The 16435-nt window shown below is 37.7% G+C and overlaps 1 protein-coding gene across 4 annotated transcripts in view; it reads right to left on the reverse strand.

The window, feature by feature from the left end:
* The window catches only part of LOC149804698 (hypoxia-inducible factor 1-alpha-like), a 107378-nt gene that overhangs the window by 10288 nt on the left and 80655 nt on the right, over positions 1–16435 (reverse strand). For 3 of the 4 annotated variants that reach the window (XM_089943156.1, XM_089943166.1, XM_089943147.1), the window contains exons 11-14: positions 9311–9439; positions 8499–8614; positions 3407–3654; positions 255–415 (exon numbers count right to left, since the gene is read on the reverse strand). In XM_089943156.1, coding sequence (XP_089799282.1) covers positions 255–415; positions 3407–3654; positions 8499–8614; positions 9311–9439 — 654 coding nt within the window. The remainder of the gene's footprint in view (positions 1–254; positions 416–3406; positions 3655–8498; positions 8615–9310; positions 9440–16435) is intronic. The other variant, XM_089943174.1, reaches the window with a different exon arrangement.

Raw genomic sequence — 16435 nt, forward strand, 5'->3', positions numbered from 1 at the left:
ACTAATTGGTAAGAAAATAATCTAGACATTTAGCAAGGCAAAGCTAGTCTCTGAAGGACACAGTATTGCTTTTTCTTCCTCCTCTGAGGAACAAATGGTGAGAACAATAAACGATCTAGGTACTTAGCAAGGAAACCCCAGCATTAAAATTAACTGTCCTGTGTTTTACCCCAACATAAAAACTATAAGTCCTGCTATATATTAACAGAACTGAAGCAATGGACATGTAGCCTCCACTTCCAACCAGTTTTTACCTGCTGACTGGCAGAGGGATTGTGCTTATTGTTCACCTTGTAGCCACTAGTTGGATCCTCCCCTTTCAATAGGAGATTCATTAGTACACTGGAATATCTTCCACTACTACTGCTGCTGCTGTTGCTGATACTGGTTGTGGTAGTAGGAATAAAAGTCCTGTCTGAAAAGAGAGCAAAGCTTGGTTGTAGAGTTCAACTGATGACAAACTCTGTTGCTGATAAATAACTACAAATTCTTTTTCTTCAAGAACTTACAAAGGGTGTCGCCTCGATGGCTCAGTTGGTGGAGGACCCCACTAAAGAAATGGGGGTTCCCAGTCTGAGCCCCGAATCTTGTGAGTCCTGTTAACCATGCCCCACCCAGACATTTTGTGGCAGCAGTCACATATGTAAAAAGACCTCTGTTATACTTAATAATAATTTAAACTTGTTTACTTTTTTTCTTGGTTTTAGTGCCACTTTTAACACATTATTTGCTATATCATGCCATGGAAATGGGAGCTAGTTGTCTTTCCCAAAACCATACAGAGACAGATGACCTGAAAGGTATCCTTGGATTAGTGCTCTGATGATCTACCAAATAAGCTACCATTATATTTGGGCAGGTTTACATTACCATGCTTATGGAATATGAAGGATATCTATCTTAAAAGCACAAACCAAGCTTGGCTAAAACTTGGAATACAGTTGGTTGAGTGACCAAATTAGAATCAGGTAATATAGTTAGTTGAGTACCCATCAGAATTAAAGAATAATGTAGCTCGAGTATGTAATTAGAATTAGGAAATACAGTTGAATTAGGGAATTGCTGGGCTCAAGAAGTGGTCCTACTACACTTAGATCTACCACCTGACACAACCATCTCCACACACATCCATACCTTTTGTACAGTAGGGTTTAAATTGCTTCCAAAGTTGGAGTCAAACTGTTAACAACAAGATCCAGATCTGCTGTAGCATAATACACCTGCAGATCAGAGTCTGAGTTGTTTGTTCTATAGATTACTCACAACAAACTGCATACTGGCACATTATGCAACAGCATATCTGGGTCTTTGCAGTTGGACTAGTCTTATTAGCATTAAAGATGGTAAATAACCTGAGCTTGACTAGTTTCTATACATCCTCAAGGGCACACACTCCTGAAATGTAAGCTAGGTATAAAACAGGCTTCAAAACACATTAACCTACTTTTGCCTACTGTGAATAGCATTTCTTGGGAAGAATGCAGCATCAAATTTCATGACTATATACAAAAATTTCTGTACAACAGAGCTACAGTAAGCACCCTCTTAAACATACCCCATCACCCGCAGCCACCTCCTCTACTCAGCCAGTTTTCTTGGCACCAAGGCATTTGTTTCCCCTCGTGGGTGGCCACCACTCCAATGTGGCCAGTGTGTTAATCCAAAATGTCAAATTTACCTCACAAGCTGCCACATTTTATCCGTGTTCAAAATTAATCTTTAATTCGTACAGTAAGTAATCCAATTATCTTTAACAATGTCTGTTTTCATATGTCTTGTTTCCATTACTTAGATAGTTGCTGGCTAAAGTACATTGTAACATGTACCACAAAGGTTAAAAAAATCTCATTATCAACAAATGCTGATATTTACTGGAAATGGGATTGACAAAGTTGTGATAGTAGCTGTATAAAGCCCAAAACCTGAGTTCTTTTCTTGATGATTATGACCCGAGGTAATTGTCAAGACCATGACTTGGTGAACATGGCCTCAATATATCATTTATGGATTTACACACAAAAACAAACCATGAAGAAAAAAAGGCACTAGGCAGAGACCAAAATTTCAAGTGACTATATGTATCACTTCCATCATAAACAAGGCATTTCATCTACTCTGTAAATGTTTAATCTTCATGATTAAACTGCAGTACAATTAGCAATATAGAAATTAGTCATTAAAAAGTTTAACATGTTATTACATAAATAAAAAATTCTCACTTACAAAAAGTTAAAGTTATTTGACTTGGCAACAGTGGGGTAGAGTTCAAGAGTTCTAAGAATTTGATGTTGGAAGGACTCACAAAAACATCATCACATACAGATATGGAGAATATTCTGCAACATTGGGAAAATGGAGTAAATGGAAAGAGAATGATTCTGAATGCCAAGCAATGTTTCGTACCAAGATTTAATCGAACAGGTGTTTGAATGGCTTTTGCTGCACATGCCCTGAACATCCAAGTCACAGGTTGATTAATTCAAGAAAAGGCAATAATTTTATCAACTGAAAAGGGCCATGATAATTTTACCACAAGTAATGGATGATTAAATACATTTCAGGTCAGACACAATATCAAGAGTTTTGTCATTATTGTAACACAATAAGAGACAGAACACTTATTTGAGGATCCTTTGCCTCTTTTACCATCTGGAATGCCCATTGATAATATGCTATATACATGACAATGACCTAAGCACAGAAAACACAAGTGATGGGGAGTCACCATAACATCAGTATTCAAACTAAACTAATTTGGGTCAGGAAATAAACTTAGCACCTACAATGACTACAAATGTGTCAAACTGTGTACAACTTTAGACACTGCATGGGCACATTCTACAGACCTGATAGAACATGGTCTTGTGACATAGACTACTGAACTTGTGGATTTAACTGTGAAAACACAAGACACTGTTTTAAAAAAAGATAAAAGGAAAGCTGTGGAAAACATTACACAAACAAAATTGGTTTAGTATTTCATGCTTAAGAATCAAGAACTATTAATATATATTCACTTAAAACAAGTCTATTCTTAAGACAAGAACATTTTGATCATTACTTTTAATGAAGATATTAAATGTTTTTAAGTTACATGTAGCTTTCTTATTTCATACACATACTTGTCACAAATGTAGACCCTCTCTGAAAAAGCCACCCCTCTTATAAGGTCACCTTCCAGGTGCAGAAGGAGTGGATTTATAAGAGGGGAACCACTGTATAACTACAAACACCAACAAATAAGACCATAATGCACCAACAATACAAAACAATAAAAACTTCAACACACTCAGAAAAGATGGACCCAAATTTCAAATATCTCTTACAGGCCAGATAGAACTGGAATAGCTAGCTATACATGTACCAAATTAAAGTCTCTGTGATAAATTATCAAGCTAGGTGATACCTCTCAAAACTGGCTGAGCAGAAGCAACCAGTCTGGGAACTTTTGGAGCCGGTGGTCCTTTTTCCAGGCTGTTCATATCTAGAGGGTGCTTTATCTGGAGATTAAAGATGTCAGGAGGACTCTTGATGGTCGCTACTACCGGACTTCCTCCCAACATGTCTTGTAGACTCTGCTGCTGACTGTTCTTTGGTGGTTCTTCAAAAAGCTTGTCCTTAGGACCAAACACACTCTCAGTCCTTCCAAATAAACTGTAAGAAAACATGGGAATTAAACTGGTCTGTTAATATTTTGATTTATCATATCATGCCATAATCAATGTATGATAAAATGGTATAGATAAAATTAGTATACATAGCATAGCTTAGATATAAAAGCTGTACAATTATGTGATTAATAATGAGCATTACATACAATCCATACAAAGCAAAAGTACTTTCATATGGGTGTAATGTCTATTAGATACAATCCATACAAAGCAAAAGTACTTTCATAAGGGTGTAATGTAAATTACATAGAATCCATACAAAACTTTTCTAAAATTTTGATCACACTCTTGGGCTGGGACAAATGGGCAAGAGGTGATTTTACATATCAAATAACTCTTAAGTTGTGTCTCACATGTCTGAAAACTGGCCTATGTGATTATTGATCCAAGTGTCAACATGTTAGGTTGAGACCCCTGTGTGATGCCCAAAGGTTATTCCCTACCACCAAGTACGTAGTGCCTGAGTCATAACATGCTATTGAGATTGCCATCCTATAGCTATTTAATTAAATCTACTGAGTATGAAAAGACAAACTTGTGACACTGATCACAGAATCCATCTAAAACTTGGAAATTACATAATAACCATGCATCCACCTACTGGGCAGGGCCCCGAGTGGTCTAAAGCGCTCTCCATTGCGGATCACTGCCATCTCACCTCTGTCTGCGTGGGTTCAAGTCTAGGATTCAGCCAATGTGGGTATGTGAGAAAGCCTGCCAGTAGCTTCTCATGGGTCGGTGGTTCTTCCCAGGGGCTTTCCTGGGTTCTTCCTCCACCATTAATACTGGCCGCCATGCATAGCCTATCATGTGCTGAAAAATGGCGTTAAACCCCACAACAACAACCTATTGGGCATGAAAACGAGAGATTTAACATATGACTAACATTGGTCCTGGGCTCCTACGTTACTGCACCAAAGGATATTGCTCCAAGACCCTATCTTGGAAACTACAAAACATCTCCCCTCTTTAACTAAATTTGCTGGACATGAAAAGACAAATGCACATATCCGACTATTATTTGCCCATGGGTCAGTCCTTACACTCAGGGATTTAATTAATGCAAGAAATTCTGATTTCAGAGTGGAGGACAAATCAGAGAAGCATGGGAGTACATATTTTACCAACTAAGAATTCTCATTATGTCACTGAGTAGTTGTAATTCCAAAAAATAATTTAAATTATTCTTATCAAATTATGTGAACTCGACAAAAAGTGATTCCACACTGATATTATAATATTAATAATTTTGTTTATCAGAACCTTATATAAAAACCCTGACAATAAAATGACCAGGATGTAGAGTCCATATTTTTGATAGATTTAAAACTGGTAAAGGTTATGCCTTGAACAAAAAAATTCAAGTAAACATCATGATAAAAATCAGGTAGATAATAGAATTTCCAAGGGAAATACCAATGTCCTAACTCAAATCCAAGCAAACATATTTTTAAAAAATGTTATTAGTCAAGTAGGCCCAAACTACTACCTAAATTATAGACAAAGGTCAGGCACAATGCAAACTAAATTTATGCATCTTCAACTCCTATACCATTAAAGCTAGACACATCAAACTTAAATATTGAGTCATATTGGCAGAAAAAGCTAAATAGTGACCTAGGTCAAGCAGAGGGCTTTATAATCTTGTTTACATGAGAAGCTAATCATTCCTGCAAAAACATCTAAAGCAGAAATCAGTCTCGTTGTGTTCAGTATTTCATTTGGGCTGGAATTATTTATTAAAATTATTCAAATGCAAATATCCAACTGACAATTGCAGCAGGGGTGGCCCTTACCATCAGGATGCCCAAAGATGCCCCTGGGGCAGTCCTTACCATCAGGATTATCCATCATGCCCCAAGGCACTCCTTACCATCAGGATGCCCTGGGGGCAGTCCTTACCATCAGGATGCCCCAAGATGCCCCTGGGGCAGTCCTTACCATCAGGATACCCCAAGATGCCCTGGAGGCAGTCCTTACCAACTGGATGCCCCAAGATGCCCTGGGGGCAGTCTTTACCATCAAAATGCCCCAAGACACTCCTTACCATAAGGATGCCCTAAGATGCCCTGGGGGCAGTCCTTACCATCAAGATGACGTAAGATGCTCAGATATGAAGGTGGAAGTAAAACTAGAAAATATGGTAATATATGATTTACAAACATAAAATTCCAGTTTAGTTTACATCTTTTTGAAAATGAGAGTAAGCCTTTCTAGTTTACATGTTTCATACAGTAAAAATGAAACAAGTCTTTCAAGTTTACATCTTTCATAAAGTAATCATAACAAGCCTCTCTAGTTTATATCTTTCATACAGTAATCATAACAAGTCTCTAACTTATATCTTTCATGAAGTAAGCATAACAAGTCTCTAGTTTATATCTTTCATGAAGTAATCATAACAAGCCTCTCTAGTTTTTATCTTTCATAAAGTAATCATAAGTCTCCAGTTTATATCTTTCATGAAGTAATCATAACAAGTCTCTAACTTATATCTTTCATGAAGTAAGCATAGCAAGTCTCTAGTTTATATCTTACATAAAGTAATCATAAAAAGCCTCAAGTTTATATTTTTCATAAAGTAATCATAAGTCTCTAGTTTATATCTTTCATAAAGTAATCATAAGCCTCAAGTTTATATCTTTCATAAAGTAATCATAACAAGTCTCACAAGTTTATTTCTTTCATAAAGTAATCATAACAAGCCTTTCTAGTTTATATCTTTCATAAAGTAATCATTAGAAGTCTCTAGTTTATATCTTGCATAAAGCAATCATATTAAGTCTATTTTCTGTTAATTGCTATGAGGACAGTAGTACTGAAGATATTTCTGTTTTATCACATTTGAAACAGTATGCAAGATAAAGATAAATCCTTCAAAGGTACTACTACTCCACAGGACAAAAAAAAGAATTTCCAAGAATCCATTAGAAATCTGATTCTTCCCCCTTTTAATTCATTTTAACTGCAATGCACTGAAACCATCAAAGCTGTTCTAGAGAAATCCAAAATACCACTTTTGGTAGCACAAATATTTTCTGATTTAACATGTTAACAAATATATTTTAAAAAATCATTATATTGGCCTTTGACATTGACCCTGATTTCTCACCCATGCAACAGAGAAATATAGCTCTTTTGCTAACCTTATCTCAACCTTATCTCAATCTAGTCATCTCAGTCAAGGTGTCCACATGCTCAGAACTACTTTTTAAAAAAAGAAACCTTTGTTATCTTTTGCTGTGCCTGATGTAGTTGTTCTAAAGTCAAACAACAACAACAACAAATATATAACTGAAACAGAAAACACTGATCTATTTGCAGAGACTATATACCTATACATTTCATAGCTTCTCAACTCTCTTAACTACCGAAAACATAGTAACAGCCAGAAAATGTGTTATGTCAAACATGTTCCAATCTAACATTGTTAAGCATCTCCATTTTACCCCAGTTGAATCAAAAATATACCTATGACATTTAACGAAAAAATAAGGCACTTACCAGCCAGAAGGAATCATTTATCCATCAATACATTAATCCATAAGCAAATTTCATGGCAGCACTTGCCATATTTCCACGATAGAAAAATAAATTTTCAAAGAATCCGTGAACTTGAAAGTTTAGCACATGGCTATCCGCCCAGGTCTTTTATACACGGGGGTAATTTTACAATCAATATTAAGGACAACACAAGTATGTCACAGTTTCACCTCCTCCAAAGAAAAGGAGTTATATATGATAGTGACAGAGATCACTAATTACCCGTGAATAACCCAAGCACGGACACTCATGCTACATATAAATTTTCTTAATAATAATAGCCTATACACTACAACATAGGTGCGGGCCCAATATTGTTTCATTATTTACAACATAATTTTCTAAATTGGAACTGATGAAAATGAAACATTTTCTTGTAATAAATGTTAACTATTTAATGTTAATTTCATATAACATCCATATATGAAATGTGATAACACCTCAATAATCTGCAACATTTTATCCTGTTATTTTGTTTGGCTCATGCATACAAACTGTGTACTTCGGATGACACGTTCACGCCACAGTCCTAATTAACTTATTTGTATTAATGCACCGCATGTAAACATTGGCGCGAACTATATTGCAGAAGTGAGAAGTTCTTTTTTACTTTAAAGGAAATTATTGGGTGAGAAAAAGATTCTACGTTGAGGTTTGGACCAAGACAATGAAATCCCAGTTGCAGGGTTACATTTCATGTCCTTCCCCCCTCGGCAAGCCTTGTGGGGAGACAAATAATGTAACCTGACTGGGATTTCCTTGTCTCGGTCCAAATCCCAACACAGATTCTATGTATCACAGATAAAATACTACTGAACCTTTTTAAGATGCTATCATAACATGGCTTCATTTATGTGGGTAATCAATTTCTGTAGCTTTGTGAAGAATGACGTTTCTGTCAGAACTTAATTACATGGATTGGTGTGAACTCATATTATTTCCACAGAAGAATCACTCTTCAACTGGTCCATAAATTCACAGTTTGTAGCAACCAGTGGGACCCCGGTTGGCAGAGTCATCACCTTTACAGATCACTCACATATCACTTCTGCCCAAGCGGATTTCAGTCTTGATTCAACCAATGTGAATATATGAGACAGCTTGCCAGTAGATTCCTTTAAATTGATGGTTCTTCCCAGAGTCCTTCTGGGCTCTTCCTCCACCAAATATACTGGCTGCCATGTCTGGCCTATCCTGTGCTAAAAGTACATTAAACCCAAAAACCTAAATCTTGTAGTAAGCAAGAAATCTATGAATATTGGTAAGCCCATGTCTCATATTTACCCTGGATTTAAATCTCCATTCATTTCAAAGAGGACATCTGTAGTTGGAGGCATCAGGGAGAAATCATCTTCTGAATCCATGGGAATATAAGGAGCCCTCATTGAAAAGTCAATCTCCTGTAAGATTTGTAATACAGTTGGATGAAAATATAATCAATCAGACAATCAAGCAAACATGTTTTATACTGGGTGCAGCCTGTAACTCAGGCATTACAAAATATAGTGAAACCCCTATAAACCAATTCCCTATCTACCAGAACCCCATTAAGATCAAACTTGGGAAGAGGTCAGCACAAGGTTGTGGTGGGTGGTAAAAATTTTGTTTTTTTTAATATCATTTTCCCATGTAAACCAAAATCCTAATTTCCAAATATCATGAAATGAATGTCCATCCCAAATTTCAATTTAGCACTTTAAAAAAATATTTTTTAAAAATTCACTCCAAAACAGGAAACGTATTTTAGCTGCTAAACTTCTGACACATGCTGGACCAAACTACTTACAGTTAGTAAGTGCTGTAATAGGCTCATCATTTGTCCCAAGAGTATGAGGATAAAACAATACCTGACATGATTGCTGACACAGATCAGGACTGACAACAGGCTAATCCAAAGTCCTTGCATCATAAAAAAAAGAGCCAGCTTCTAAGGTAAAATATTAATAACTTGTAGGTAAGCCATATAAGAACAATTATGTTTATCAGCTTATTATCTCAGTGCGACTGATGCATATCAACTACCAAGAGTGATATTAAAGAGAACAAGATTTTTGTCAATTTTGTTGTCCCTCTGACCCCAGTGTAACATTACTGACCTCTGGGTTTTCTTCTGACAGTCTCTCCTGTACTTTAGTGTCCAAGGTGGAGAAAATCTGGTCCATAATGCTGATGTCTTGGTTTTGTAGAAGAACAGAGTAGTCCTTGGAATTGGCTTGCCCTATGGGCTGAAAATTAATATACAGCTTTTACATGACTGTCAGTGTTTGAAAGCAGATGTTATAGCAAATTAGGTTTTTCTGAGAATACTTACCCAGTAACATTAACATTATGAATATAAGCATACTACCTCTTGAATCCAGCCCTACTAATAAAGCTGTAAAATTTTCAGAAAATTTCTACCCGCTACCCATTGATCCAAATGATCGGTTACCCCAGTACCTGATCAAAGGAAATTGTATTAAATGTTTACAAACCTGCTAAGTCGACATTTTTTTCAATTTCACAGTATCCTATAAATACCACTACCTAATGTCATCTGGAACAAAGTCCAAGAACTCATCCTCATTTTCTGATAATGTTCTGAAAACTTCCATCATTGTCTAGTACATCATTGTGGTCTACTAAATCATAAATATTGGTGACTGCCTTTTCTTGGCCTCAATGTCATATGTGGCTGTTTATTTAGGAGTCTGAGCTTGAGCTTTGTAAGTAACACTTTGATCCTACAGTTTGTGTGTGTGTGTGATTGGAGTTTTAATGTAGCTTTAACAATTTTTCAGTCATATCGCTACAATGTCTGCAGTGTGGCAGTTTATAGTGATGTCTAGCACTTGGGCATCATGCCGCAGACATGCAGCATGATGTCCCACCCAGTCACATTATCCCGACACCAGGCCGACCAGTCTTAATGCTGAGCGCTAAGTGAGGCAGCTGTTAGTACCATTTTTGTAAGTCTTTGGTAAGACTCAGTCAGGAGATCCTACAGTTTGTGAAATCTATTCCAGGTTGCAGCTGAACATGTCAGCTGTACAGCAAGATCAAATAATCACCCTCTGTTACTTGCCACTCTACCCCACTCGCAGCTCAATCAAAGAGTTGACATGTGGAAAACAAACTGGGATTATGGTAAATTATTTACTGGAAGCGGCAGACCTGTGTTTGGCACTGAAAAAGTACATGTATTTACAGCTCAATCAAAACAGATTGTCAACTTGAAAACAAAGTGAGTGCTCCCTTTACAAGCACTGGCAGAAAACTTGTATACAGTAAATAGGTACCCTATGGCTCATTTTATTACCCAGGCTATTATCAATGAGTGGGTACCAGAGTACCCAGATACCAGTTGACTTCTTTACCAACTAAAAGATGAAACTTCACCTTTTCTGTCTGTATCATGCATACAAAGGGCAGTTACCCTTGCCATTATGTCCTCCTGCCACAACCAGGTGTTGCCAGTTTTCAAGCTGAGTGAACTACTAATGAGTATTCTTGTATAGCAGGGTGGCAGACAGGGCTTGATAGGCAATATTCTGCTATCTCACCTTTTTGAGGAGAAAGAGTCATCTGCTGTTGCCACAACTTGTCAGTGTGCTTCAAGTAGTGTGGACAGGACCTTGCAAGGCCACTTCTCTCAACTTACTTATAGACAAGACGGAGCATATGACTTTCTGATTGCCCAATGACAGTAACCAGTTCTTGGTCACAAAACCCAGCTGTGTCATGAACATCAATGAACCATCCGGTCTGAACTGAAGATAGTTCATGTAGAGTGAACTGGTAGGCAACTAAGTGTCCCTGCACGCCAAAGCTAAAACTATCAGGAAACATGTTTTGTATTACAACAGCTTCAGGGCTAGTGGCTCAAATTTCTCTGAAGTCCCAGGACAGATTCCACTTTGGACAGGGTTAGAAAATTTGGTCTATTCAAATCAAAACCTGCTAGTAGGTCTGACATTTATCATGCCTGGTATCTCCTCTGCCATGGTGCCTGAATGTCATCAATATGATGGAGTGGTTGCCTTTAATGACAACTGGTGCCAACTTTTTCTCCTTGTTAAGACAAAGAAAAAAGTTAGCAGGGTGAGGGATTAAGGCGCTGAAAGGAATGATGTTATTGACTCTACACCATCCCTGAAAACACAACTTTCCCTCATAAGCCATCAGAGTGGAGTGCCTTCTTGCTCTCATGCTTTCTTCCAAAATTAAAGGTCAAATTCCTTCTCTCACAAGGCTGTCAAAAGCCAAGGATGAAGACAGCCTGGGTTGGGATGAGTAGCTTGTGTATATCACTGACACAGGACTTGTCCCATCTGAGAGGGGATATCAGAATTATCTTGCAATTCTGACCCTGTATTTTCTGTATTACTTTTGGTACCCAGACTGGAGGTGGGGGTAAGTTATCAGAAGTGGGGAGCTCCCTCATTAACAAAAATAAGGAGGAAGTAGGAATAAAATGGGGGAAGAAACAGCCCGAGTTCACTCTGAACACAAATATCCATCTCTCTTTCTGCCAGAATGCGTGTTCCAGGGTCCACTGTGCCAATCAAATTTAGTTTCACAACTATTTATTATAAGCCAAATTATCCAGGCATGTAAACAGTTGTCTACCTGAACAATGACATATGTAGCAGCAAGCACTTTAGTTAAATAAAAATTGTATACTGCACAAAGTGGTAACCGAGTTCTTATGCATTGCTTTTCTCCAAGTGCATGAATTCATACACAATTTGCATGATCTGTGCATTTGCATGCCCTGGCATCATGTCTGCAATGGCCAATAACCCATCCCAACTGACTGACAGCACATCCACAACCTAAGCTTCTGGAACTGGGACTGGTGAGAGAAAAAGGTGGACAGTTTGTGGTTCCATCTTGTTATAGCATTGTATGCCCCCAAAGCACACAAATCCAATGAAAAAGCAATGGATGAAGGGACCATTCCATACGAATAACCTGTGTCTAGACAGAACATCAGCAAGAACATTCAGACTTCTCGGAATGTGTCTGATTTGCTCATCAATCTTAAATTTCTAAGAACAATGAAGAAACTGCCAAACCAGCATGAACAGGTTTGGTGATTTTTGTGTCAGCATATGAGGAAGTCAGTCAGCACTACAGAGCTGTCCAACATAATCAGGACTGACTTCCTGCAGAGATGGTCCTTCCACAGCTGAAAGGCATTTATGATGGCTGATATGAAGAGGCCATTTCCATGGACCCCATTTGTTGCTGATCATATCAATGCCTGGCAACAAGTGGGCTCCACAACCACATGTGCTGGTGCCTGGAGTTGCAAGAATTCTCTCACAAGTCTGACAATCCATAGAATGTGGACATGAGGGAAACATACTAGATTCAGACTGATTATGAACTCCATACCCAGGTGGCTGAAACAGTAGGGTGGGAGAAGGTCAGATCTTTCCCAGTTCACTAGAAAACCTAAATGATTTTAAGATCATTTCTGCCTTAGAGGAGAATAGCACTTATCAAATGTTTTTGGAGCAGACTCTCTAGATATGCCACCATTACCTTAACACATTAACCCCTGGCAACGAGTTAATGTGGCAGGAGTTAGTAGCCTACTGCCGAGCTCTGAAGCATCAAGGTCATGCATGATACACTAAGTGGGTGGTATTATAGAAAGGTAGACAGGTGTAGCTCTACAATGATACCAAATAATCTGGAAGTTCTAGTTGCACTACAAAATACAGATTAATTTTTGGACCCAATTTTTTTCCACCCAAAATTTGCCTGTGGTCAGAATCCGATTTTGTGTCTGGATTTTAGACTTTTTGGTCTCAGATCTAAGGTAGACCGGTATGAACTGCAGACAGATAGATGAACCTTTGCAAAAAGTAGGATAAAATGGGTATTTAGAATAAAGAATGATCTCATTATGAAAATAATGGGTCTGTTAAGCAAAAAAAGAAAAAAAGAAAGAAAAAAAAAAACTCCAACTTTTATCCCTCTGCTCATGCGCAAGCCAAATAGCCAATGAAAAACGATGTTTCTAACACAACCAGCATTAAGTTATTGGAAAATCACCTGGAAGTTGATGTCTTAGGATGTATTCAGAATTATCTTTCAAAATGTGTTTCCTACTCAAATTTCAGGCGAAAATGACAAAAACCTCCAGGGGTTAATGTGTTAAAGGAAGTTGTCTGGAACAGGGTTACAATACAAACCATAATTTTGGTGAAAACCTAGGGGCCAATATTTAGACTGAAAGGAAGGACTCAAAAATGGCAAACTTTGTTGTAGTAAGAAAACTGCCAGGTGAGTGAGGACATGAAAATAGGTATCTGTGAAAATGAGACTGACTATATACTCATCCCTTCATATGGAGAGTCAGATAGACCTTGCTGTCACCATCTTGAACATTTGAAGAAACTGAGACGACTTTAAGGTCAATAATTGGCCTTACCATGCCCTTGGCCTCGTTGATAATGAACAGCCACTTGATCTTCATGAGTGACTGGACTTACCATTAGCCTTGTTGACAAGGAACAGCCATGAATAGAAACCTGGAGATAGTTGTTTTCATACAATCTCCACGGCCCATATCTTGATGAGTGAATGCATCTCCTTCCCCAAAAAATTTTCTCCATCTCCTGATCTGATGGGACATCCATTAGAAAAGAAAAGGAAGAACGAGAAGGCTGGATAAACAAAATTCAAAGTCCATCCAAAATTACTTGGGTCACCCATTCATTTTGCAGAAATAGATTGATCCAATGTGATTGAAACTGCAGAAGTCTGGTGCCCTCCAAAAGTGTGTATAATGACAGAGGGGGTGTAAAGTCAGCATCATGAAAGTTTGAGGGTAGAGAATCTTCATTTCTTACCTCCCTTGCAAGATTGCCTCCTAGACTGGTTTGGCTGTTGTCTGCTGACATAAGGTTGATATCTATCTGAATGACCATTAGGGCTTATAAGATCCCTTTTGCCTGGTTTGCATGTTATCCCTCTGTTGTGGTAGGGATGGTGGGTTTCTATTTGATACAGTGTAATGGCCAGTTGGAGGGGTAGTTCTTGGGATGCCTGCCTCCAAAGTTCTTCAATTTTACCTCAAAACAGAATTAGTGAGCCAAATGGAGACCTCCTTAAAGCCAGAGTGTGATGCAGATAAGGTAATGTGATGCAAAATCATACATCATGATGAACCAGGTCAATATTTGAATGGCCAGTCAATGCATTAGATATTGTATCATGAGCTGCTCTGTTAATGACCTGAGCAATTCAGACCACTGACTTCCAGGTGTCTTGGTTGGCCAGTTTTTCCACCAATCAGAAAATCACCAGTAAGGCCAAATCCTGCCCCACAGACATGGCAACTTTTCGAACCAGCTGTGGTGACAAATAATTCTTACCCACCTTATAAAATGGTGGGGCAAACAAGTTAACCACCATTACATTTTTACCCAGTACCAGGAGTTCAGTATGGTAAGCCGAGGAATGTGTCCTGTACAAGTGTGATGAAAACATAGCTGGTACCTGGTTTTCCATAAAGAAACCTTTAGCATCTCCTAGGTCACATATATCTGGGCATCCGATTTTTAATCTCCTTGAGTTTTGCTGACTGGAAAAGCAACAATAAAGATGGAAACTCTTCCATATCTCTGATGTTGACCAATGCTTTGACTTTATATTCTGCATTGTAGTAGAGAGTGAAGGGTATTCCAAATTGGCAACACCCATGAACCTGGTCTTACAGGCCAAAAGGCCAAGCTTAACTAACAGGGGGACTTACTCCCAATGGGCTGTCTAAAATGGGGAAAAAATCACCCCACCCCACCCATAGAATTCAAATTATCTGTGGGAGTAAAAGATGGAAATGGAGGGAAAATCTGGCCTGAAGTCTTTGATGTTAACTGATGCTTTCACTTTATAGTCGTGCATAGCAGTAGGGGGTGAAGGACATATCAAAGCTGACAACACCCAGTTCATCTCAAAGTCAGCAACTATTCAAACATTGATTTTTTTTAAAAATTATAGTAATCTAGAAGTGACATATTCTTCTAAACCCCATACACCACTTATGTAAAAACTCCAAAAGAACACATCAGTCTGTTTTTATACTACTTATCATACTTTAAGTCCCAATTTATCTATTACTTGTGCTATACTTTTTGTAAAACAAAAGAACTGTCAATGGCATGTTCTAAAACTAACATGTCCTTAGTAATTTACTACAAAGATAACTGAAATCTGTATGTAGATCCCATTTTCTTTTATTTGGTGACCCTGAAATTTTGACTTTTTCATCCCAAATGTTAGCTACCCACAAAACTGGAACCAGTTCAGTGATGTAGAACTAATTTTATTATGCAGAAAACAATTTTTCTTTTTTTTAGTGACCTTGACCTTTTGATGTTTTGACCCTAGTACTGATAGGCTTATTCCACATTTCTTCCATACCCCATGTGTAAGCATGCAAACCACCCACAAATTTTGATCCAAGTTGTGATGCAGAGCTAATGTGATTGTGCAGAAATCATTTTTATTCTTTCAGTCACAACGACCTTTAGCTTTTAACTCTATAAGGTTCTTTCTTAGCCCAAGAGCATTCTCAAAAGATTGACAACTGTAAAGAGAAGGACTCAAGTTATAATGCAAAAATCCAATTTGTTCTTTCAGCCACATCAACCTTTACTGTTGAACTATTGTCTCTCAGATCTATAGGATTCTTCCTTACCACAAATGCAAGCCATGTACAGTTTGGTAACTGCAGATAAACTAAAGTTATTATGCAGAAAACAGTTTGCTTTCATCTGCAGTGACACTGTCATTTGAGCTTCCAAAATCAAAATTGAAAGGGTTCTTCTTTATGTTAAGTACAAATCATCTATATAGATTTGTAACTTGTAAATGGTCGAAGACTAAAGTTATTGTGCAGAAACCACTTTGTTCTTTCATTCATAGCAACCTTGACCTTTTAATCTATGACCCTCAAATCAACAGAATTCTTCCTTACCAAAAATGCAAGCCATAAACAAAGTTCAGTAACTGTAAATGGTGGAAAATTTGAGTTATTGTGTAGATTTTTTTTTCATCTTGCAGTCACAGTGACATCTGTGCTTCTACCTCAAAATCAATACAATTCTTTCCTATCCCAAGTGCAAGCCATCTTCAAAGAGTGTGAAGTGTAGACAGTAAAGACTCAGGTTACTGATCAAAAGCAATTTGTTCTTTCAGCCAATGCAACCAATCTTTTACCATTA

The sequence above is a fragment of the Sinohyriopsis cumingii genome, chromosome 2 (assembly GCF_028554795.1).
Source record: "Sinohyriopsis cumingii isolate HCF-2022 chromosome 2, ASM2855479v2, whole genome shotgun sequence".
Taxonomy (NCBI): domain Eukaryota; kingdom Metazoa; phylum Mollusca; class Bivalvia; order Unionida; family Unionidae; genus Sinohyriopsis; species Sinohyriopsis cumingii.